Source organism: Lytechinus pictus, chromosome 2 (assembly GCF_037042905.1).
Source record: "Lytechinus pictus isolate F3 Inbred chromosome 2, Lp3.0, whole genome shotgun sequence".
Classification (NCBI taxonomy): Eukaryota; Metazoa; Echinodermata; class Echinoidea; order Temnopleuroida; family Toxopneustidae; genus Lytechinus; species Lytechinus pictus.
Window position 1 is genome coordinate 61,516,051 of NC_087246.1, and position 26,193 is coordinate 61,542,243.

Genomic DNA, 26,193 nt, shown 5'->3' on the forward strand with positions numbered 1-26,193 from the left:
ATCTTAGAAGTTCCAGCCCAGTAAAGAAAGAAAAAGAAGGGATACAAAATAGAACATACAAAGACAAAAGCATACAAGGGAAAAACATACATTGATAAAGTTAAAATGAAGTGTTTGCCTTTCTAGGAAAATGATAGAAAATAGGTAATTTTTACCTATTTTCTATCATTTTCCTAGAAAGGCAAACTATAGGAAAATGATAGAAAATAGGTAATTACCTATTTTCTATCATTTTCCTAGAAAGGCAAACACTTTAAAGGACTAGCGTATGTGGAGGGTCACAGAAAATCGACAGATGAAATTTAGTGAGAATTAATAAGGAGAAGGGCAAACACAAAGATTACTCATGTTACTATTACTTAGTTGTTATTGGATGCGGACGTTGTTAACAGAATTACTTTGTACTGACGTTGAAAACTATTAAGGGATAAACTATTTTTAAGTGTAGGGGGAAGAGAGTTCCATATAATTTGGGACCGGCTGAATACATATTCTAGTTTTTTTAGTAAAAGTAGTATGGACGGAGGGCATGTGAAAATCAAATTGTCTACGACTTTGGTGAGAATGGGTAGTAGTATTGAGACAAAAATATACGTTGACCTCAAGGAGATGTATCTGGCAGGTGTACACCTCCCCCACGGAATCCTTTTATTTCCGTGCCCCCCCCCCCCCCCCCCCCCCACTAAACGTCTTTGCCGATGCATGCAGGCTGGCTGCATCATATCATGGACCTATTACGACACGTACCGGGTTACGTAACTTACTTTTGCACGTGCACTTTACCGTCGCTGTTGTTCGTGCTGAGACCGATCCAAACAGTCAAAAGACAAAGTTTGACTCTTCTTGTAGCTTCTTTAGATTTTTGACCTAAGATGGCTTCAGTTCAATTGGGAGAAGGTGAAAAGACATTTATAATACATGGAATTAAGGTAAGTGGTAATTTACTGTCCAATATTCCGTGTTATTTTATTTCAAGTTTTGTCTATTTTGTCTTGATATATGAGACTAGTTCAGTCCCATACGCTGATTTTTCTGTTTGTAATTTTCTCTAGCTCACACTCTGGCATAGACAGCTGGCAGCCGTCTGTTTCGAGGAGTTTTTTAACATTTTTTTATTTTTTAAGTTTCTCCTCATACACAGACGGCTCGCTATTGTGCAGCCACCATTAGGGGACTTACAATGCAAAATCCCCCTGTCGGGGCTCTTCAATTTTTGTCTTTAAAAAATAAAAGTTTAATGAATCAAACTTTTGTTATGAACACTCCTAGTACCAATGAGGTCCAACATTACATGTATGGACCTCATAGGCGACATCAGTAGTATTTTGTGTCAGAAATCTTTGTGAAGATGATTATTTTTGTATTTTATCAAAACTACAAGCTATCGTACTGTCTAATCATTACATTTCGATCTCACTAATTGAATACATTGTTAGCAATAAAAAAAATTGAAAGAAATGAAGGGGAACTTACATTTTCACGGCTTTTTCCTGATTTTCTGGGCAACTGCTCCTCTCTTCTGACTCGCGATCGAAGCTGATATGAAGATCACGTGATTCGCGTTCTCGTCAGCTGATCGGTTGGTTATTCTTTTCGTCAGACGTTAATAATATATATTTTATAATGCTAGCATTCATCGCTAATTTAGGTGAAAGAGATTGAAGTTAAACAGCGCCAGGTCGGAATCATAATTATTTTGGAAGAGTGTATTTATACACTCGATCTCATACCTGACGTAGACGGCGCTATTCAACAAATGCACAATCTTCAATATAAAAATAAAACAGAAAGAACGCCTTGAACACAGGCCAAAATGCCGAACGATTTCTCCGCGGCATTAACAACTATCGTAAAGGGCGCTCCATTTATCAATAAAGATGGACGCTAAGCTGTCTATGGCGACAAAATTTGCCGCAAATATTTACGAAGAATTGTGAGAAATGGTCTGAAAATGCAACAAAAGAACCGGTGAGTACCGATTAAACATTATTAAATTTATAAATAGATTATACATACCTTGTAGATTTAGTTTTTAAGGTGATATTAGTGCTTAGTTCTAAGCTAGAGAGGCCCAAACGCGCGTGAGTGGAGTCCCAGTTTATTAGCACGGGTAAGTATTGGGGTGTCGCCTAGAGTGGTTATGAAAATTAACCCGACCGAAATGCAAATTAATATTCCCTCTTGGCATTAATTGCCAAAAAACGGGGAAAATCAAGTTAAAAGGAACAAAAACAGTGACTTACCTCGGCTGTCGCGCAACTTCACTGCCCTGTTTTATCCGAACTTAATACACATAAACATATGGCCATTGACGATTGAGTCCCCTGTACACACCACTCCTAGTACCAATGAGGTCCAAACATTAACATGTATGGACCTCATAGGCGACAATGCGTTAAAAACAGGTTAGAACTTCTAAACGTACTGTTTCCTGCACCCAAGTATGATATTACTCCCAAAATATGAGTTTTGTCCTCGTTTGTTTATCATTTATTAAAAGATTGCCCATTAAATATATTCCTATTCCTAATTTGAATTTAATAAAATAAAGGGAAACTTACATTTGAGTCATTTTTCGATCTTTTTTTGGCAGTCAGTCCGGTCACCGTCGAGTGCGATCAAAGCGGTATGAAGCTGATTTTCAGATCACGTGATACGTGTGGTCATCACCTGATCAATCGACTATCCTTTTTTAAAGACCGCAACAATTATAAATTTTATTATAAAATATATATAGAATGAATAATTGCATGATATTATATATATTTCTACAATTAAAAATATTTTGTGATATGAATTTAATATTTGACGTAAAAATCGCTATTTAACAAAATATTTATTAAAAATAAAAAATCAAACAAAATAAAAACGCCTTGGACACAGTGCAAAAAACCTAACAATTTGGCCGCGTTCTTAACAACTATCGTAAGGGGCGCTCTATTTATGAATAAAGTTGCATATGTAGTTGTCTATCGCGACAGGAACAGCCGCAGAATTGAAGCCAGAAGCGTGGGAAATTGCCAGAAAATTCAAGAAAAGAACCGGTGAGTACCGATTTAACAGTACTAATTTATTAAGTAACATTTATTGAATCATTACAAGATTTATTTTTTAGTAAAACAAAGCTTAGTTCTAAGCTAGGGCGGCCCAAATGCGCGTGAGTGGAGTCCCAGTTTATTAGCACGGGTAAGTATTGGGGTGTCGCCTAGAGTGGTACACACCTGGGGCCGATTGCACGAAAGGGTCTTTCCAAGGACCGTCTTTCGTGTCGCCCATCTTTTATGATGCGCTATAAGCGGGGTGTTTCTGAAATTTATGATAAACAAATAAAATTCGTAAGCTAGCTTTTAAATCAAATTTTATACAATTTCATGAGATATCAGTTTTTATCACATCATTTTATAAAAAAATATTTTTGTTTATTCTAACGGACAAATAAAATATATTTGCAGATAATTTATTTGAAATGCGTTTCACATGGCGTATCATAAAAGATGGGCGACACGAAAGACGGTCCTTGCAAAGACCCTTTCGTGCAATCGGCCCTTGTTCACTGCAACCATCCTGCCTGTGGGGAATCTACAGGTAGGACTATGGTATGCCAATGCTGTACATAGCACATACTTTAAAAAATCATTAAAATATCACTTTTGTTACCAAAATTACTAATTTCCATACAGTTGCAATTTATTTTTAATTAGTAACTTGGGAATAATTTTTGTGTTCACCAGAGCGCTCAAAAACTTGAATTTTTGGCATATTTTTGTGTGCGCCCTCTATAGGTGGAAAGTAATATGGCAAGAAATTTTTCATTTTTCAATCTCTATTTTTAATTAAGAAAAAATAATTTAAAGAATCAAATTTACATAAGAGCCAAGTTATATGAGGAATAGATGTATCGGAAACTGACAGTGTAAAAAAATCAAGCATTTGTCCCACAGAAAAAGAGAAAATAAGCCAAAATTGCCACCCTTATTTTGCCACACATGGAGATGTAACTGAGAACAAGGTTATATCATAACCTTGTTCATTGAATGAGTGCCTGTACAGATCGCGCTAGAAGTTCGGTCTCTGTATTTGGTGAGTGAAGCCAACGGCAACGGAGTTCAGCTGAACAACCAACATAACTAATGTTGTAAATCGGATCAAAAATCAGATCGAAAATTGGATCGGCAGTTAAGCTTCTAAAATCGAAATCGAATCGGCGATGTTTAAAAACAAAGGAATACATCAAAATTTTGTTCGCGGTCGCGCGCATCTTCCTGACAAAGTCACAAAGACGAATGTTTAGGAATGGAAGTCGTCGACATGCGCGATCGTTTGGAACATGCTTTTAAAGGAAAGGGTTTTGAGGTTTAACTGCTTTACAATAAAATGAGTGATTTTTATTAGAAAGATAAACGAATGACGCATCTTCCGAGCAAAGTCGCAAAGGAAAATAATTGTCGTAGATCACATGTCAATGAACGATCGGCGGGACATCTTTTATAAGTATTTTTATGTGAAGCTGAGCTCAGCTAAGTTCGCTCATTATGATGTGTGATTACAGCCACGCCCAATAACCATTCCAAAGTACACCCATTTTGTTATAATAGCTTACTTGGTACATCATTTCTCCGAATCAGTTCTGGGAAAAGTTAAGTCACGCCTCAGTATCAATCTTTTTGTATACCGGTACTCACCCACTCAACAATATCAGTGAATTACGCAATGCGCGCAAGCATTCACACAATACAAGATAGTTTTGAGGCATAGCCGAGAACTGGAACCGCCCAGACTCAACGGGCTAGTGCAAAATTCTTTACACTACCTTTTGGCATGTGCACGTGGTGGGTTTGATTGACACTGCTAACAGTGCTATTCTTTGAGTTGGCTCACTGGCTGGATTAATGACAATATATCACTGCAAGTATGGCTTACATGATACATAAAACACGCAACACATCCATACACACTGCTCTCAAACTCCCTTGCTATTATTCGTCCCTATAGGCCATGTGTGCACTTATGTGCGGGATTTAAGCATGGCATTGACTAGCATATACAACACATCCACGCACCCCAGCATTCATATACCATAGAGCTGTTAATAGCTCCATGCATATACATTTCTCAAACTCGCTTGCTATTCGTCCATTGTGTGAACTCATGGGCGGGATTATGACAAAAATTAGCGCAAGCACTAGGTACGTAATACATACAATACATTCCTGCACCCACGCGGTCACACAGATCTCAAACTCCCTTGTCATTCGTCCATTGTATTCACTCATGGGCGGGATTTATCAGCGTAAGCACTAGCATACATAATGCGCACAACACAAGCAGTCACACACAGCTCTCAAACTCCATTGCTATTGTCCATTGCATTCACTCATGGGCGGGATTTATCAGCGTAAGCACTAGCATACATAATGCATGTAATATTCATGCAGTCACACACAGCTCTCAAACTCCCTTGCTATTGGTCCATTGTATTCACTTATGGGCGGGATTTATCAGCATAAGCACTAGCATACATAATGCGTACAACACATTCATGCACCCATGCAGTCACATACAGCTCTCAAACTCCATTGCTATTGGCCATTGTGTGCACTCATGGGCGGGATAAATGACAAACACAGTACAAGTACATGTTCATTGTTTGTATTATACAATACATTCATTCCAAGTTCCACTCCCACCATACCAGTCAGCGCAGCTACCGGTAGGTCATCATAAGTAGGTCAACCTTTTATGAGTCATTTCTGACATTCCAGGAATCTCGATTGTTCGAAACTATTCGATAAAAAAGCTCTAAATAGCTAGCACCTCCGCAAGAACAATCTTATATATTATACATATGAATATGTTCTGACCGCACTGTAACTAGATCTACAGGTATGCCGATTTTTTATATCCGATTTTTTCCTTCAAGGGGCATGATCGAAGATCGGCAAGTGATCGCCGATTGTTGTGAAATCGAATGGAATCGGTTGCCGATTGCAAAATCGGTTACAAGCTTAAACATAACAGAGACCGAAGCTTTTGGTCTAACTCTGGCACAGCTAGCCTGGAGGCGTCTGGGGAGTAAAAGTCATCTACTCTACGTAGGCTTACTCCCCACTGATGCCTGGGTCGCCAAGGTATATTCACGCAATCGCGCAATTTGCATGCTGTCGCCAAGCGGAAGACAAAGAAATCAAGATGGCGACGTAAACACGGCCGTAAGCTCTTCCCATCTTTTCATAACATTTTTCTCGTTTTTTTAATGAATTCTTCTTTAAAAACGAAATCAATATTGCAGAAATGTTGGAAATGAAGTTGAACCCCATGTACATGTTTTAGGGCTAGATCTTTTAGAGGGAAAGTATAAATCTCGGGGGCGAAAGTTTCAGGTTTTGTGGCCGTACGTGCGTGAATATACCTTTGCGACCCAGGCGTCAGTGGGGAGTAAGCCTACGTAGAGTAGATGACTTTTACTCCCCAGACGCCTCCAGGCTAGGCACAGCTGCACAGTCTGCAATTCAATCACCTTGTTTGAACTGTGTTGACAGGAATGAGTCTGTAGTAGACTAATAAATCCGCTGTTTCGGAGGAGTTTTTCAACATTTTCTGATTTTTTTTGTCCTACACAGACGGACGACGGCTTGCCTGGATTCTGGAGCAATTTACCGCAAATAACCGTTGGTGTTGCTTAACTACTACTACTACTAGTACAGGGACTATGGAGAAAGGGAGCGCTTTTGCACTCCTCGATTACTCCTAAATTTTGCTTTTTGATGGGGGAAAAAAGAAGAAATCATAAAGATAAATTTATATCAAATATAATCAGCCTACCACCTTTTTGAAGAATAAGCTGGAAAATAGCGAAATTTGATGACAAACAGATCAGGATCAGCCAGGTTCTTCTTCAATCGCCATCAGCTACAGCTGAGCGAACGGATTGGCTGGCACTTCGTACACTCAGCTGTAGCTGAGCTGACGGCGATCGAGCTGTCAAAGAACCTGATCCTGATCATATTGTCATCGAAATTCGCTATATTCCGGCATATTTTTCAGCCACATATATGAATTTAGAAATTTTAGGATCTCTTACCCTCTTGGATGACCAATGCTAAATATTCATTTCACTTTGATATCAGCAAAGTTAATTTTTAGGATTTATTTTACCTCTTTTACCTTTAGGATGACCTGCGGTCGGATGGGAGGACATGCCTGTCTTATCGAAACTTTGAATTGGAATGTGGAGTAGTGTCCAACACAAGTGGATCTGCAAGATTGAAGCTTTCAAACACACAGGTATGTTTAACTGGTAAATTGCCAAATGGGCTATTCCTGCTTTGTGTACTTTCATCCTAAACTGGGTTCCAAAAGAAACTGATCAAACTTTACAAAGGCACTGCACAGATTCCACTCGGTCAAAATGAACAATATTTTTACATAGGCTACATTCAATAATCTTTACCAAGCACATGACAATAATTAAGAGATTGGCTCAATCACAGAGAGGCTGTAGCCCTTCACGTCAATTGGACACAAAGTCACAAAATGACAAAAGAAAGACAAATGGAAATGAGATGGAATTAAAAAAACTTCCCAGCTTATTACACATTTCTTCGTGGGCATGTTTTAGTGATTGGCTGAATCACAAAGACGCTACAGGAAGTTTACATCAAAATTTTAAATGACTGGATCAATCACACAGAGATCCCCGCAGGCTGTCCCAGTAAGCGGGGGGGGGGGGGGGGGGTAATCTGAACATGGTAAGTATCTTTGTTTGGCTGTGTGAGATACACACAGCTATCATGGTGTTATATTGTTCAATTGAATGAAATTAAATGGAATGAAGTATAATCTTTGTGCTCAGAGAATTGACCAAAATCATGCATAGTAACTGATGGCTCAAAGATTCAGTTGTACTTGAAAAACGCTTGTCTGTTAATTGTTTTAAGTAGAATTTCTATCAAAACATATGTTCGAAATTCCTACTAAATTTTCCAGGTTATTAAAATTGGCAATTTGAATAGCATGATAGTGTGATGCTGCATCATTATAAATGTATCAGAATTTTCCACCCTTTGCTCTCTTGGTGTTTTTTCTTATGCTTTCACCCACCATAGATGGGTGCTGGGGGCATTGTGTTTTCAAATACTGACAAGGTCAAAGGTGGCAAAGGTCATTATTTGAAAATTTCAGAAGTAAGATGCATTTTGAATTCTTGATCTTGCAAATAAAGAAGCATATTTGAATGCATGCAGTCAAAAATCCACCTAGATCCTTTATCTTTGGCGTTATACTTATGTTCCTCCCTATCTTTTTTATTTTGAACACTTTTTTTCTAAATTTGTCACTTTTTTTCTTAATGTGTTTTTAATTGGAAAGGTTTTAGTTGGTGTTAAAGCTGAAATGGGACCACCTAATCAATTAAATCCTTCCCGCGGCACAATAGAATTCTTTGTAGACTTCTCAGCCAACGCATCACCCAAATTTGCCGGGCGGGGCGGAGATGAGCTGGCAGGAGAGATATCCAACATGCTCGGGCTTGTCTACAAAAATGAAAAGGTAGGACAACAGCATCTTCAAAAGTTAATTTCATTATGAAAAATCAGATTTTGTGTAATGGAGGTTGTTAACAGGTTTAATAACATACGCAGGAGATATTTGTGCTTGTCTGTAGATCAGGCTAAATATCTGAATATTGCAATTTATAGACTATTTACAAATCAACAAGGGTGTTCTATAAATGAAAGAAAAGTTTAATGAACTCTAGCGAGCCAAGTATCCTATAGTGTGTTTTCATGGTTGTCCTTTTAAAGGTTATCATGGAGCTGAAGGTGATTCACTTACAACTTAAATCAGTTTTAATCTAAATTTATCAATTTTATGAATTTGATGTACAGCTTTCTAAAATTGATTTTTGTGAGTCACAATCCCTGGTCACGAATTTACAGATTTAACAAAATATGACTCCAGAATTATTTTTTTAAAGATACTTACAACCCATGTTATAATTGGCCAGCCATAGTTCTGTGCAATTTCATGCTCAATTACATTGTGAGATACCTGTAAATTGAAGGTCAAATATGCATTTTCAAACAAATAGAATTTTGGATTTTGTAAAAGTTGTTTTATCCTATTTTGTAAATAAAGTGGCTATATATGCAAAATAAAAGACTATTCATGAAGCTGCTGCAGGAAACTTGTACTAGTAATCCATGCCTAATTCACCATTCTTTTGTTGCAAGCTGCAATTTGGCAATCGATATTAAATGTGAAATCGATTACAAGAATTATGATTGATTTGTTTAGAAAATAGCCTTGCAATTGATTGCATATTTCTTACAACGCGCTTTTAATTCTGATTTGATATTTTGGCTACTACGTATTGTGTGTAAGTAATCTTGCTATCAACATTAAATTTGCAATTAATTGCAGCAATTTGATTTTGTAAAAATGTCCCCATCACATGATTGCAGCACCCCTTATTCTTATTTTCCACTTTGGTATATCTTTTGCAGATGTTGGACTACAAATCATTGTGTGTTATAGCTGGTCAATGTGTATGGACACTCTATGCTGATATAGTTGTGCTGGAATGTGGAGGAAATCTCTTCGATGCTATTGCTCTTGCAGTTAAAGCAGCTCTCTATAATACAAGGTATGTAATGGGGACTGTTTCATGAAAGTTATCGGCTCTTGGCCAATAAAAAACCAAGGAAAGTTGCTGGATGTCAAATGTGGATAAAATGTCCCCCTGTGTCCAAGGGGAATTTAATGCATGCCTGAATCAGAGCAGAACAAAACAGTCTCTCCCCTCCCCCTCTCTCTAGTTTTCTTTATTTGACAACTTTTTAATGTCAGTTTTTGAATGGGGAGTTTTTGCTGTGATCGTCCATAAGTCAAATATGCTTACCATTACTAGCCTTAGTGCCCTCTGTTAGGGTTACACAACATTTGCTCCTGTGACCATTGCTCCAGGCTTAATTTCGTCTAAGATGTAGGGTTAGGGTTGCAATAGGGTGTTTATGTTAGGTTTATGGTAGGGTATAGTGTTAAACCCAGGGTTGAAGTTGGTCATTCGATTAGTGTGTGGAATTTAGAATGAAGCAATTGTCACTGGATCAAATATCATGAGACCTCTGTACATTGTTCCATGGTGATATTCAACAACTTTATTTGTGAAAAAAAACAAGCAAATAAAATAAATGTAGAAAAATTCGCGAAAATATTGGGGTTGGTCCGCAGATTTGTTGATTTGGGGGGTCAAATATCAATAAGAAAATAAAAGTTGAGTGGGCTGACTATGGTTGTTCGGGTCAATGCAAACATTTTTCTCTTCTAATTATCTGTTTTGCCGAATGGGATTTTTTCTTTTACAGCCGCTGTAAGATTGGGGTGCATTGAAAAGGGGATTGTCATCCTTGTCCTACTCAGTTTTAGTTCTGTTTATTTAATTTGTTGATTTATCTTGAGGATAAAAATATCTTATTACATGTATACATGTGCAAAATGGCAAATGTAAACAGAGAAAAAAAAATGTAAGTGCAAACAAGTTTTGGTAGTTTCCAAGAAAAGAAATCTTGCACTGTATTATATTGAAAAATTGTATTCAAATTTTCTTTCCCCTACCATAGTTTTTGTCTCACCTGCATAGCAGAGTGAGACTATAGGCGCCGCTTTTCCGACGGCGACGGCGGCGGCGGCGGCGTCAACACCAAATCTTAACCTGAGGTTAAGTTTTTGAAATGACAGCATAACTTAGAAAGTATATGGACCTAGTTCTTGAAACTTGGCCATAAGGTTAATCAAGTATTACTGAACATCCTGCCTGAGTTTCATGTCACATGACCAAGGTCAAAAGTCAAAGGTCATTTAGGGTCAATGAACTTAGACCATGTTGGGGGAATCAACATCAAAATCTTAACCTAAGGTTAAGTTTTTGAAATGTCATCATAACTTAGAAAATATATGGACCTAGTTCATGAAACTTATACATAAGGTTAATCAAGTATCACTGAACATCCTGCATGAGTTTCACGTCACATGACCAAGGTCAAAGGTCATTTAGGGTCAATGAACTTTGGCCGAATTGGGGGTATCTGTTGAATTACCATCATAACTTTGACAGTTTATGGATCTGATTCATGAAACTTGGACATAATAGTAATCAAGTATTACTGAACATCCTGTGCAAGTTTCAGGTCACATGATCAAGGTCAAAGGTCATTTAGGGTCAATGAACTTTGGCCAAATTGGGGTATTTGTTGAATTACAGCCATAAATTTGAAAGTGTGTTGGTCTAGTTCATAAAACTTGGACATAATAGTAATCAAGTATCACTGAACATCCTGTGCGAGTTTCAGGTCACATGATCAAGGTCAAAGGTCATGTAAGGTCAAAGAACTTTGGCCACGTTGGGGGTATTTGTTGAATTGCCATCATATCTCTATAAGTGTATTGGTCTAGTTCATAAAATGTGGAAATAAGAGTAACCAAGTATCACTGAACATCTTGTGCGAGTTATAGTAGTTTTCAAAATCAGCACTGCTGCTATATTGAATCGCGTGATGCAGGTGAGACGGCCAGAGGCATTCCACTTGTTCCACTTTAAATTTGACCTTATGGTCATACAGTGAAAGATAAAATCAAGAATAATCCAATATAACCTGTACCATTAACATGCCTTTACATTACAGGGGAAAGATTACACAGGGGCTTGGGGCAAAATCCCAATTCACTGCAATGTAAAAGCTTTATCCAATGTTGCAGATTTCAGAAGTAGACTGTGAAAGTAAGCCCCCGAAAATATTATTTATGCCTGGGCCTGTTCAGAACAAGCCCCTGGAAGGAAAAAATATCTTCTAAGTTGTATACATTTCCTCAATTATGTTACTTCCAATTACTTTTTATTACAATTACAGTTTCTATTCACTAGGTATTTAAGCTGTTGGTCTTCTTCTCTGATAGTCTAATACCACTGCGCCTGAACCTATTTGATCTATTATCGATTTGGTCTAATTGTTGTTTGGTCTTCAATTCACCTGGTGCAGTGACTAGATTATCGATGTCTATCCTGTCTCCTTATTATTTTTCACTTTGCCAGATGAAAATTTGATTTATATAAGTCCCAAACAATATAGACTAAGTGGTGGATCTAATCCGGTTGAACACAATACCATTTCCAGGGTCATACTGTTTTTGGACAATAGTCAGCCCCTCAAAGCTATAAATCTGGCTGGATCTACTCCTGGTTAGACCAAGTGGAAATTGGTAAAAATGGTGAATGGGCTAATGCAATTAGACCAAAATGGTTAGTAGATGAACGGGTTGTAGATGAACAATGATTAATTCATTTGGGATGAGACTAAATGGAAAGTAGACGAAGTGGAGGGGGAGCAATCAGTTATTCCCCCCAAAGCAATTATATACAGTGACACTTTTTATAGATTTTCTCATGAAATCATTATTGCTTGCTGCAAATGCTCAAGTTTAGCTTTAATCTCTTTCCTGTTTATGTTAGGATACCCTTGGTGACCGTACAGAAAGACATGGATGGGACTGAAGACATTGAGGTTTCTAGTAACCCTCATGATTTCATCACATTGGACACCAAGAATCTACCTGTACTAGTCACAGTCACTAAGGTAAAAAAAGAACTGACCTGGGAGGCGTTTCATAAAGCTGGGATCTTGTTTCATATTAGAGATACAACCATTGTTACTCTGCCATTGTGGCAACTACCATGGTAACAGGTCTCAGCAGCCAATCAAAATCAAGAATTCCATTAAAGTTACAATAGTGACAAATTTACAATTGTTGTATGTTCATGAAACAGGCCCAAGTCGTAAGTTACTCATGACTTAATGCTGGATGTAACACAGTACTGGTGACCCTTTGTTATGGTAAATTGTGCATTCAGTGGTGTTGATGTAGGGCCTGAGAAAGGTTTACCAGTCACAAATAAAGCCTTTCATAACATATGAATAGCTTTATAATGAAACACTCACCAAGACTCTAATACAAAGGTTTGCGCGATGGATAGCAAATATAAAAGAACACTGCGGACTGGTTTCTGGTCTGTGTTTTGAACAAAACATGCAACATTGATCTACTTGTTTTATCAACAGTTTGACTCTGGTCACATCGTAGATGCAACACTTGAAGAAGAGGCATGCAGCATGGCCTGCATAGTTGCAGCTGTCAACAAAGAGGGCGCCATAGATGGTATAATGAAGAAAGGTTCGGGAAGTCTGACGATAGACAGTATTCATGAGATGCTTGATGTAGGTTTTTCCCTTTCGTTTGATCATCATCCTTTGAGGGTTTTGAACCTGTAGACATATCTGAACTTAGGACCATTGTTTAAATAGGTAGACAAAAATGTGAGAAAAAAAATGTGTGAAGTCATGTGCTGAGTGTACGTTGTTCACCGATACCTTATCGGGATGGAATCCATATCCCAGAAGAAAAAAATAGTTCAAACAGAAAAGGCCCCCCCCCCCCCTTGTGAAAAGATTGCAGTGTTTTGTAAGTGGATGTCAGACCTCAAAGAGAAAATGTGATTTTATGTACACTTCCAATGCAAATTGTGTGTTAGCCCAAAGTTCAGAAATATATTAGTATTTTTACCCTGACTGATTAAACTCAATTTCATGTTGTTCGTGATTAAAAAAGGTGTCACCAATGATTTCCTTTGGTAAAACAAAAAAGACGAAGTAAAAAAAAAGCACTACATAATAAATTTTTTAAAGAATAAAATACGTACATTTATTTAGACTTTTATAATTCATGTGCTATTGGTAATTAGCAAATTTGTAGGCTTCTCTTTCGTGTTAATATAATCATGTTCTTTTATTGTCTTAACTATTTCTTTGACAGTCAGCCAAGCAGATTGGTAAAGACCTGAACATGAGCCTTGATGTGTTCTTGTCAAAGAAAGGAAGAGAGATGTCAAGCAAAGGATTCCTCTCATGATGGAACTTTGATACAGTAGTCCATTGAACTTTAAAACTCCAAGCCAAGCAGATGGGATGAGTTTGGAAAATCTTCTTGTTGAAGAATAGAGAGATGCCAAGCATTGGATTCCTCTCATGATGAAATAATGACCTTAGAACTTTGACCCCTAAGCCAAGCAGATAGGACGAGCTTTGAAAGTTTTCCCGTGTAAGAAAGGAAAAAATGTCAAGCAAAGGACTTATCTCGTGGAATAACAACCTTTGAACTTGACACCGAGTCCATTGAACTCTGAACTCCAAGCCAAGCAGACGAGCTTTAAATTTTTATTTTCTAAGAAAGAGAGGGAGCTGAGCATTGGATTACTCATATGATGAACTTTTGACTCAGTTTATTCATGGACCTATGTTGAATTTTAGCTGAGTAGATTTGGAAGGACCTGAATATGCCTTTTATGCTTTTTGTACTGTATTTTCCTAGACTATAATGTATTAATGTAGTGTTTCATATTTGTACCAAGAAAATAGACAAATATGAGTACGCATTTATCTACGATTTTGTTCATAGAAATTTTCTTTCATTTGAAAGTCAGGGTGATAGTTTTTTAAAAAAGTGAGATTTTTTTGTGTTTTGGGTAAAAAAATTGGCACATACACTGTTATCTGCTTCATTATGAATAGCAGTAATTAATGCACAATGTCAGCATTCAATATGAAAGGAAATATATCAATAAGAATATTGATAGGCTTCATGACAGTATGAGTGTCTTAATTTGCTGAGATAGAGTGCAAATATGCCAAAATGTATTACTCGATATTGCACTAAAACAAGATTTAAAAGCAAGATTGATGGCAAGTCATTTAGGATAATACAATTTTGATCAGCCTCTCGCATCGCTTTTGTTTGTGTGACTAACACACTGTACTGTACTTATTATGCGTGGCAATGGAAATGTACCTGATTTTGATGAATATTATGGCAAAACAGGCGTTTCTGTTACATTGTAAAGCAAGTTTCATTTTAATGAAACCTCTTGGAAAAGTTAAAAGATATATTGCACTGCAGGTTACATAAGATGATGTTCTGGCACATTCCTGAAAGGAGCTGTTGAAGGTACAACAGCCCTATCGGTATTTTGTCTCTATATATCATGCTTTTGGGGCCCCTAATGTGTCTTTCCTCAGGACAAGGATTACGTTTCTCTACATACAAATTATTCTCTGCTTATAGCCTAGTCTTGTAAACCTTGCTTGTTTCAAAATATGGATGAATTTGGATAGTTAACTTGTATGCAGTTGAAATGATGGTGTATGTATTCTAATTTATTTTGAAGATCGGGCTAAGCAGAAAATATTTTGATCTAGGCAAACGTATGTAACACTCAGCCTCATGGACCATCGGCCTCATTGACCCCCCCCCCCCCCTAATTTTGATTTGTGATTCTATCCTAAGGAGTTCGATTGAATGCACCCTAAATAATAATCACCAATAAAACATTGTAAATTTACAAATTGTTAATGTCTTTATAAATTTTCAAGTATATCACACATGATTGGCATTCAGTTTAGCTTTCATTTTACATCATTGTCTTTATTAATTTTCACTTCCAGTCGAAAAAGAGATTTGGGAAGAGAAAGAGAAAAAGATAGCATATGTTTGAGAAGAAAGAGTTGGATTGAGAGAGGGTGAGTGAAGGGGAGAGGGGGAGGAAAAAGGAGAGGGGCGAGAAAGGAGAGGGGCGAGGAAGGGAGATAGGGGGAAAGGGCTACATATTGACTCTGAGTAGCATGGCTTTAAAGTAACTGTGTTAACCCTAAAAGGACTGGGGGTCCATGATGGCTCCCCCTCAACTCTTTGTGCAATATTTCCGAAACGCAAAAAATAGCGCCACAAAATTCAATGACTTTTTTCTTTGAAGTCTCGCAACTTTTGAGACCAAATTCGCGACATACAGGAATGCCAAAAATTTTGGCGCGAACAGCGGCTGAGATCAGAAGGGGGGGCCATCATGCCCCCGTCCTCAATACATCTCATAAAGCCCAGTCCTTTTAGGGTTGAGAAGCCTGAGAAGATTATATTAAAATTGGCTATAACAGTTTTGAACTAACAAATGACCAACCAGGTCACCATCAAACGTTCCTTGGTAACATCTTGTATGTTCAAGCTAAGCCAGTAAACATCTAGTCTTCTCCGCAGGCTTCCCAATTGCACTATGCATATTCTGCGATTACATGTGTGAATACATGTATCGTATTGATGACGTCTGAAAAATGTTACACTCTGTATAGTCTACCTTCCGTAAGTCAAAATGATCGCCTAAGTCGAATAGAATTTTCGTGGTCCCAAGGATTTGACTTGCAATGTAGTTAGAGTCAACCGTACATGATCCAAAGACACCGCTCCATCAGCAAATGAAATAATTTTTTGCAGTGTAGACTCCATACAAACTCCTACAATCTCAAATCATATGTACATTCAGACTTGATATTGGTTGCTTTTGGAATATTTGAAGACAATGCCATCAATGAATCCACAGATATTACCCTGCAATGTAGTGTGTAGTTTCTTCTACCGTTCAGACACCATAATGATGAAATCTAAAATATCTTAAAACACTTCCATCTACAAATACATTAAGACTACATAAAAGTTAACTATGTCTAAGTTGAATTATCGTCTTCACGGTCAGAGCTGATTTTTCAGTCCAGAATGTGCACAGCATAATTCACCTCTTCTTATTCAACTTTCTCGTGGGTCAAACTAGAGTTCTGTGATCTCAAAAGATTCAACTTAGCTGGCCTCACTCTATACTTCCACCATTTTCTGAAGTGCAGACTCAATATTGCATTGATTCATTTATCCATCAAGGGTTACCTTTTCGATTTTCTCCTTCAGTAATCCTCTCCAATTTCTGGTCCAAAACCATCACTGTCTTTTCATAACACAAGGCAAGGTTTGCACAATGGTCCTTTCACAAGTCAATAGGATACTCAATGAGATCATCATGTGTCGCTACCTCTCACAGTCTTGTAACGGTCAATCTCTTCTGGAAACATTTTACCCAGTTCTGTAACCAGGGCCTTCTTGAATCTCTGAAGGAAGAAATAAAATATCATTTGAAATATAATTGGTTTTTAAATCTAGTGAATAGTTTGGGCAAAATGTTCAATTATAAGAAAATAATCCTTAGTTAGCTGGGGGAGGGGGAGGTCAAATTGTTAGAAATGAATAGTTTCACCAAAATTATCATTCTACTAGCTATTGTAAGTGAGTTACAGGAGAAATGGAGTATAGTTATAGGCAAGACATAATTTCATACACTTATTTGCATAATTAATTTTTAAATATTTTTAAAATCAATTTTTGAAATTTTTCACATCAAGCTCCATGCGCCCACAAATTTTTGCAGCAGTAGCATGACCGGCGGTTGAGATCTGAAGGGGGAAGGGGTCGAATCAACCCTTTACAGTTAGGTTAAAGTAGATGGAACAAATGGAATGAACTATCATTCCAAGGCAATTTGGATACATTGTGGCTATTCCAAAGGAAGGAAGAAAGATAATGTATGTATGTACATTGATATGACCAATGAAGTGACAGTATGTCTCATCTACTGAAACCAAATGGTAATTGCTTGCTTTATATTCCAAATATGAAACAAATCAAAGATAGAAAGAATAGGGATCATATTCCTTAAACAAGTGGATGTCACTTTGACTGGCCTCTTACTGTCCATGGTGGAATTTTTTGCTACACTTGTTGAAATTTTCCAATCTGTGATTAAATAAAGAAATGAGCCTGATAACAAAACGGCCTTTCACCTCAAATACTGAAATGTGATTAATATTCAGGCAAAAATATTTACATACATACACATGTGATACATAATTGACAGATATTTTCTTACAAGCTTCAAGGAATAAGGAAATCAATGGATATACTGATACTAAAGAAACTAAGACAAAAGAATATAAGGAAATCAATGGACATACTAATACTAAAGAAACTAAGACAAAATAATATTAGTTTTCATTCAAAAGGTTGCCTAATAAGACCTTTGACCTAGTCCTTGACCCAATCACCTGAAATTTACTCACATAGTGGCTGATAATTGACACTCCTGATAAACAAGCTTCAAGGAATATGAAATCAAATTTAGATAATTTGGCCCCATACGACACACCATAACCAAACTCAGCATGGTACATGTAGCTAGCTAAATCTGCACTTAGCTATATGAATTTTGCTTTATTTTAAATAGAGCTTTTAATTAGATGCATGTTTGCAATCAAAGTTCGGGGATAAAATATTTTAAAGGTCAAGTCCACCTCAGAAAAATTATGATTTGAACCAACAGAGGAAATCAGACAAGCATAATGCTGACAATTTCATCAAAATCGGATGTAAAATAAGAAAGTAATGACATTTTAAAGTTTTGCTTATTTTTCACAAAATAGTTATATGCACAATTTAGTCACATGCAAATGAGAGAATCAATGATGTCCATCACTCACTATTTCTTTTGTTTTTTATTGTTTGAATTATACAATATTTCCATTTTTACAGATTTGACAGTGAGGGCCAACTTGACTGAACCATATAATGTTAAAAATTGGTAATTCCGCATGTTCAGGGGCGAAATAAAACTTGGTTTCACAGGACGATGGGGAGACAATTAGAATATGTTATATTTCATTAATAAAATACAAAAGAAATAGTGAGTGATGTCATCAGTTCCCTCATTTGCAAAATGACCAGGATGTGCGTATAACTATTTTGTGAAATTGAGCAAAACTTTAAAATGTCATAATTTTCTTATTTTACATCAGATTTTGATGAAATTTTCAGTGTTGTGCTTGTTCGATTTTTTATTTTTATTTAAATCAACTTTTTGTTGGGGTGGACTTGTCCTTTAAATTCACGAAATTTGGAGCACGAAATATGGGGTCGTATATTTCATCAACTGTACATCTTTGGAAATAATTGAATTTTACAAAATTGTGTATGCTTACCCTAAATGTTTCAATCTTTCCTTTAACCAGCTCATTCTTAGCTACAGCTCTCTCCATGCAATCCTTGGTGTATAGTTGTGGGTTCTTGCCTTGGTCAACATACCTGGAAATGAAGATGATGAATAATTGAAAGAATTATAAGATTGTATCAGAAATAAATAATCATGTTCGTCTACAACCTTAAATTCTACTAACCACTTGGTCTAATTGCCATTTAGACCATTAATGATTTGTCTAATTGCCTGTTAGGATATACCCATTTTGTCCATATCACTCTTGGTCTAAGTCCCCTTCTTATTCCATGAACTGTTTTCGAACCAAATTTTAATTTGAAGAATTGCGAGTTAGATCAGCTGGGCATTAGACTAAATGAGAATTAGTTGGTATAAGTAGGAATTAGACTAAGTGTTGAATAGAGCAAACAGCAATTATATCATATCAATAGTAGACCAACTTTTTGTAGACCAAGCGAATATAATTCCTTGTTCACTTCTGTCAGCTTCATAATAGAAAGTATGGTAACCCTTTGAACCCTGAATTATTTGGGACGGTCGTGACCCTCACCATAAATTATTTGCAGATATCAAGTTTATTGGCAAAATTAATGAATAATACATGATATTTGAAATAAATGATCTCCTTTTCTCATGATTCAAGCCAGCCATGCCAGCGGCACCTTACTTCGCTGGTACCAGGCCTGGCCCGATGTTTGGTAGCTTCCCTTACTAACTAGTATTGTCTTAAATTTTGACTCAAAATCACTGCTTGACAGAAGTAAAATTCATCAACAGCTTACCCACAGTCCATATACGACTCGACGTGTATTATCGCACGAGCCTCCTTGGTAGGGGAGTATATTTTGGAATTTTTTATGCTAAAACCTTACAAATGAAAGCCATTTGTCAACAAAATTATGAACTACAGTTTTCAACCGAATATCTCTAAAATGACATCATGTTTAAAGGGTCACCTGACGTCTGAAACCCTTGCTTTTTCGAATCACATTATTTAAAGCCGGTATTCCGGCTTTTGGGGTATATGTGCATTCATAGTGAAGCCAATTTTCTGGCTTTTTGGGTTCAAAGGGTTAAGCAAATATCCTTTTGTCAATTCAGGGTTAACAGAGTATAATTTATGGTAGCTACTTACTCATAAATGAGCTCTAGAGGTACTTGCACATCTTGGACTTGTTCTTTGTTTTTATCTAGTTCTTGAAGGCTGCTCACCAACATGTGTCTGAACATCAAATGAATGCATGAAAAACAATGAATAAATATTGGTAAGTTTGTGATATAAATACTTGCCATGCTAATAATATGTAGTTTGTTGTAAATTCTTCACACACATTTTATCCATTTTCAGGCTAATTTCAGCCTCTGCCATGAAATGTGCTAGAAACATTCTTTCCTTATGAATGTTGAATCAGAATGCCCTTATCACATCTTGCCTAATCATTCCTTAATCTTGAACAATGAACTTCTACATCATATCTTACACACAACTGAAATGTTTTAAATTTCTGAGCTACCAGATAGATACAGAAAAAGACAGTTTGGTCTTGCAATTTTGTGATTATATTATGTTTCAGAAACGGAAATATTGAACATTTTGCAGTCAAAACAATGAATAACAATGATGGTGGATTCTTATATAAATCTGTATACATGTCTGTCATGTGATATCCCTGGTTTAGCGGTGCTAAACAGTTTTTATGAGAGATAAATTAAGTTCTACATAATACAGCCATCATAAAAATGAATTTTTAAAAAACAAGAAAACAATTATGTATGTCTCATTTTAACCACTTGCATACTTTACTTTTAGCCCTTATCATTTGGGTGACATACATAAATATTACAATAAATATGACAAAATACATAAGGAAACAATTTCATATAACCTGGAAAGTTAGTTTCTATTAGATTATATTTTATTGAAATGAAAAACAATTTGAAAGTTTAATTGAATTTTGGAGAACCTTACAGCTTTTTTTTATAAGGAGCTTGACCTTTTAAGTAACAACACATACAAGCTAACTATTCATCAAAAACACAACAAAGTGATGTCGCCCCAACCCTGTGGATTGATCCTTATATTATAACTCAATTGGAGAACAAAACCTTGAAATTTAATTGAATCTTAGGGGATCTTACAGCTTTTGGTTAAGAGGAGCTTGTCCTTGCGGTTGGAAATCACTGACAACCAGTCCCAACTGCCTGGTGATTTCAATAAACCTCTCAAGATTCTCTACCAAAGGTTCAAACTTGTCTGGCTGAGATGACGACATGCTTCTTGGTGGATGGCAGTCTTCGCTTCAGGACTTCCACTTCTAGAATTACACACAAAGATAGATTTTGATGCAGTTACACCTGGATTTCAAAGTAATTTCTAAATACCGGTACTTCAACCTACTGTAGCTCAAAGAGCTCTGCTGCCAAATGAGGCAGAGTTCGAGATATTATTGGACCCAGTGAATATGGTGAAGGCTTGCATTGCAAGGGGGAGCAGTCCCTATTTCTCAACACCCAAAAGTTTGCATAAAAATTTACATTTGACTTATAGTACATCAATTTTTTTTCACTCCATGATCTTAAAAATGTGACCTATAAAATTGGGATTCCAAGATTTGTTTTCATGAAAAAACAGAAATACCATGTCAGCAAGGTCAAAAACACTGAAAAAAGATATAGGAAAATTGTCTACATTTTTTCACTTTTTGCAACTTTTTTTTCAAATTTACACACACATGTATTTTCTTCAGTTATTCTTAATTTGTGTAAAAAAAAGAAAATGTGATTTCTACTATTCTGTAGGATGAAAGTGATACTTGCTTTGTTACAGAACTAAGAGGTCAAATGACACAGGTCAGAGACATTCAGACTTACAATATATGAAGAATCTTAGAAGTATTATTTGGTCTTATGTTATCATAATTTCTTTTAAATTGTTTTATACCTTAAATCAGATACACACAGCAGATACATCCACCATGTAATGGTAATGCAGGCAAAAATAACACACACAATACAATTCTTTGGGGGGGTTGGAACAAAAATGAAAAAGTTCTGGTTGATTTTAAAGTAATTTCTTGACCATAAATAAACCCAATAAAATTATACATTGTTAAAAAGTTCTGACTCTGTACTGTACAGAAATTTGATTATTTTGGTCACTAGCAGACAATAGGAGATATTATAACCACAAATATGAGGTTATTCAACACAATAACACTATATCTCATGCTATTTGTGAGTGCATATTTGGGTTCAAAGAGCAATTTCCTTTCAGAAAATATATACTTTTACTATCATAGGGTGTATACTTGGTAAATACACTTGTTCACTGCAACCATCCTGCCTGTGGGGAATCTACAGGTAGGACTATGGTATGCCAATGCTGTACAGAGCACACACTTTAAAAAATCATTAAAATATCACTTTTGTGACCAAAATTACTAATTTCCATACAATTGCAATTTATTTTTCATTAGTAACTTGGGAATAATTTTTGTATTCACTAGAGCGCTCAAAAACTTGATTTTTTGGCATATTTTTGTGTACGCTCTCTATTGGTGGAAAATAATATGGCAAGAAAATTTTCATTTTTTATCTCTATTTTTAATTAAGAAAAAAATAATTTAAAGAATCAAATTTACTTAAGGGCCAAGTTATATGACTAATAGGTGTAATGGAAACTGTCAGTGTAAAAAAATCAAGCATTTGTCCCAAAGAAAAAGAGAAAATAAGCCAAACATTGCCATCCTTATTTTGCCACACATGGAGATATAACTGAGAACAAGGTTATAATTATATCATAACCTTGTTCATTGAATGAGTGGGCATAGCCATTGATTGATGATTGTGCAAACTTTTTTTAAAATTAATTTCAAACTTAGATCTATCCCCAAAAAATACAAAGTCAAAGGGAAAATAAATTATAGGGGGGCTGGCTCACTCACACCACTTGTTCACTGCAACCACCCTGCCTGTGGGGAATCTACAGGTTGGATTATGGCATGCCAATGCTGTACAGAGCACACACTTTGAAAAATAATTAAAATATCACTTTTGTGACCAAAATTACTAATTTCCATATAGTTGCAATTTATTTTTCATTAGTAACTTGAGAATAATTTTGTATTCACTAGAGCGCTTAAAAACTTGAATTTTGGGCATATTTGTGTGTACGCCCTCTATTGGTGGAAAATAATATGGCAAGAAAATTTTCATTTTTTATCTCTATTTTTAATTAAGAAAAAAATAATTTAAAGAATCAAATATACTTAAGGGCCAAGTTGTATGACAAATAGGGGTAATGGAAACTGTCAGTGTAAAAAAATCAAGTATTTGTCCCAAAGAAAAAGAGAAAATAAGCCAAACATTGCCATCCTTATTTTACCACACATGGAGATATAACTGAGAACAAGGTTATATCATAACCTTGTTCATTGAATGAGTGACTCACACCACCACACAGTAGAATACAGTCCATACACAAAACTACCGTACCAGTACCATAATCACTTTCCACACACGCTAGCACGAGGTTATTAGCTCCTATTCAATTCCAGTGAATGTATCACAGAATCGTGCGATTACACCATTGGATATGTGTGCATATGAATCTCATATGGTTACCGTACCGGTAACGCGTACCGTACCGGCCTCCTAATTCCCAATCCGCATTCGAATCAAAATAACTCCGTTTGAAATAAGGATAATATCATTTTTACAATTACAATTATGTTAGCAAAATTACTAAAGTTGGGTTTAGCTCGACAGTGTCAACAATTACTTACCTTAATTATAATATTCGTCAAATTTCATATAGCAAAATCTCCCCCAATTTCACAATTTGTTTCGGCACCAGTACCGTATACCGGTAGTCTTTTTGTTGGTTTTCGCAATTCGCAGAGTCTGCATTCTGAAGTATATGAGACTAGATCAACTATAGGCCTACTGCATACTGTGGGCCTATTCAGACCATAAAACGAGATATTTCACAGAGCACTTTTTTATGAATAAATTCGCATATCAAACAAAATAATGAAATATGTTTTTTATATTGACTTCAAAAATTGAGCCTAGATGAAGAGCTCACTCGCAAAATTAAAAGGGGTAGGCCTATAGGTCAATTTTTCATCAAATTTGATTTTTATGTCTCAATGTATAGATTTTTAGTAGCTCCGTAATATGATACCAAGGAAAAGTTGAAATTCCTATTAAAAAGTGAACTAAAATGGCAAAGAAAAATCACTTTTTTTTAAAGGGGTTAGGTCCATTTCAGTTTAGTTAATTGCAAAAGGGGTTAGGTCCACACAGATTTTTTTTTTGAAAAAAATACATGTATCTTAAAAATATCATGAAGACAGGTAGATTTCTCTTATACCCAATTTTATCTTCTCATGGTAGGGTATCATGAAAATTCAGTTTCGCATAAGAATATTGCAATATGGGAGAATTAAAAAAATGATTTTCTTGGAGTGGCCGGACCTATAACCCCTTTTGCAACCAAACTCTTCTGAAGAGCTCATTTGTCAAAAAAGGGTTAGGTCCATTTTTCACAAATTTTATTGTTTTCTGTCTCTGAACCTCTAAATTTGTAGTCACTCTGATGATACCAAAGACAATTTGAAATTCAAATGAAAACGTGAATGAAAGTGGCAAAGAAAAATCACTTTTTTAATCAAAAGAGATTGGATTAATTTCAGTTTACTTGCAAAAGGGGTTAGGTCTACATTAATATATATTTTTTTAATATATAGAAAAAATTGAAGACAGGTAGATTTCTTTTATACCCAATTTTGTGTTTACATGAAAATCATGACAATTTGGTTTCTCATAAGAATATTGCAATAAGTGAAAATAAAAAACATGGTTTTTCTCAGAATGGTCCAAAGTGGACCTAACCCCTTTTGCAACTAAACTCTTCATATATTGAGCAAGATACCGGGGCAACTACTAATAGCACATCTGTATTTTATAGCTCCATGATTACATGATTATAGTATACAAAGCGAGCGCGAAGAATGATTTTGAAAGATTTTTTTTCAAGTCTTCCCCTCGCCCGCGTATTTGGTACTCGTCTTCCTCCTCGTATTTTTCAGTACTCTTTTCTTCTTTCCTAATTTTCCCTTTTGTGTCCGTTCTCCGCCCTTTATTCTTAATTTTGTTGCGCCGCCATATAGGAGGAGGCGGACCCCTAGCTACTGCCTATTTAAAAGGGACTCTGTTTAAAGTGGCTGATGTGTGTTGAGATCTGATATTTTACTTCTTCCTCACGGCACTTAATCAATCTTATCACAACAAGATCTTAGAGCCGACGAGATTACTATTACTCAACAATTAAGACTACAAATTTCAGATGACAAATGAATATACTGTACAATTATTCAACAATGTCAACACATATTATAGAAACATTGAATATAAATAAACCTCTTGTAAAAGATGGGTTTTATAATTATTTCCATTCCACAGACAATGATGAGCTACACAGATAAACATGTTTGAAGTCATAGTTGAAAATATATACCAAATCTCTTCTTGATAGAGAATTTTTTTTCAAATTATACAATATTGAAAATATCAAATCGGTCTTTCTTTTGCACACTATCTGCATATAAAAAGATAAAAGATAAGATTTTAACGTCAGAGGAAGGTTTTGCCTAAAACACCCCTACATGGACCGACTCACTTTACCCCTGCGCTTTCATTCTAACCCCCCCCCCCCCCCTCCCCTCGATCCCCCGGTCACAAACACCGCAGATCCACCAACACACTATTACATCCCCCTGCTCCGGTATATCTATATGACAATGTATTGAACAAAATAAAGTGATACAAACAGGCAATTGAAGAAAACAGACAAAAATCGGCACGATACAATCTGTATAGTCTAGTCCCGTAAGAATGCATGTGCATGTTGCGCCGGCAATAAATTGTCAAATATCATATCAAATTCGTTTGACTTTTTTTTTATCATTTTCATTTAGCATTTTAAAAGATTGATATTTTGGACAAGGGCATCATGGATAATCATGAATATCATTTTCATTCTCCAATATATTTTATCAATTTAAACCTCAAAGCAGGGGCGGACCAGGATTTTCCAAAAGTGGGTACTTTTTCCCTGGGAAAATTTGACAAGCAAAAAAAAAAAAAAAGAGCCGGGTTTCACTAAAAAAATGAAGGTAATTTTGTCCCACGTAAAATTTGACAAGCAAAAAAAGGGGGGTCACTAA

General features: G+C 36.1%; 2 protein-coding genes across 3 annotated transcripts; one reads left to right on the plus strand and one right to left on the minus strand.

Annotated features, from left to right (window-relative positions):
* The first annotated feature begins 749 nt into the window (after positions 1-749).
* On the plus strand, positions 750-15,485 carry LOC129253853 (exosome complex exonuclease RRP42-like). 2 transcript variants are annotated; one of them, XM_064095316.1, is made up of 7 exons: positions 750-929; positions 7,171-7,284; positions 8,368-8,547; positions 9,504-9,643; positions 12,506-12,629; positions 13,113-13,268; positions 13,864-15,485. In XM_064095316.1, the coding sequence occupies exons 1-7, from the start codon at positions 873-875 to the stop codon at positions 13,957-13,959; spliced, it is 867 nt and encodes a 288-aa protein (XP_063951386.1). In that variant the 5' UTR covers positions 750-872; the 3' UTR covers positions 13,960-15,485. The 2 variants fall into 2 exon arrangements, with proteins under 2 accessions (XP_063951386.1, XP_063951385.1); XM_064095315.1 differs by lacking the exon at positions 750-929 and adding an exon at positions 5,562-5,710.
* LOC129270065 (mediator of RNA polymerase II transcription subunit 10-like) lies at positions 15,438-23,890 on the minus strand. The gene is made up of 5 exons (XM_064095317.1): positions 23,749-23,890; positions 21,104-21,279; positions 20,100-20,186; positions 18,951-19,053; positions 15,438-17,030 (listed from the first exon to the last, which is right to left on the minus strand). The coding sequence occupies exons 2-5, from the start codon at positions 21,235-21,237 to the stop codon at positions 16,941-16,943; spliced, it is 414 nt and encodes a 137-aa protein (XP_063951387.1). The 5' UTR covers positions 21,238-21,279; positions 23,749-23,890; the 3' UTR covers positions 15,438-16,940.
* Between the last annotated feature and the right edge of the window lie 2,303 nt (positions 23,891-26,193).

What these genes read in the sequence shown, in the direction of transcription:
- LOC129270065 (XM_064095317.1), bottom strand. Translation starts at nt 21,237, where the DNA reads ATGTCGTCATCTCAGCCAGACAAGTTTGAACCTTTGGTAGAGAATCTT. An exon ending in GCTCCTCTTAACCAAAAGCT is followed by an intron (nt 20,187 to 21,103) that starts GTAAGATCCCCT and finishes TTTGATGTTCAG; the next exon opens with ACACATGTTGGTGAGCAGCC. An exon ending in GAAAGATTGAAACATTTAGG is followed by an intron (nt 17,031 to 18,950) that starts GTAAGCATACAC and finishes TTCTTCCTTCAG; the next exon opens with AGATTCAAGAAGGCCCTGGT.
- LOC129253853 (XM_064095315.1), top strand. Translation starts at nt 5,615, where the DNA reads ATGACAAACACAGTACAAGTACATGTTCATTGTTTGTATTATACAATA. An exon ending in TTGTCTACAAAAATGAAAAG is followed by an intron (nt 8,548 to 9,503) that starts GTAGGACAACAG and finishes TATCTTTTGCAG; the next exon opens with ATGTTGGACTACAAATCATT. An exon ending in TACTAGTCACAGTCACTAAG is followed by an intron (nt 12,630 to 13,112) that starts GTAAAAAAAGAA and finishes TTTTATCAACAG; the next exon opens with TTTGACTCTGGTCACATCGT.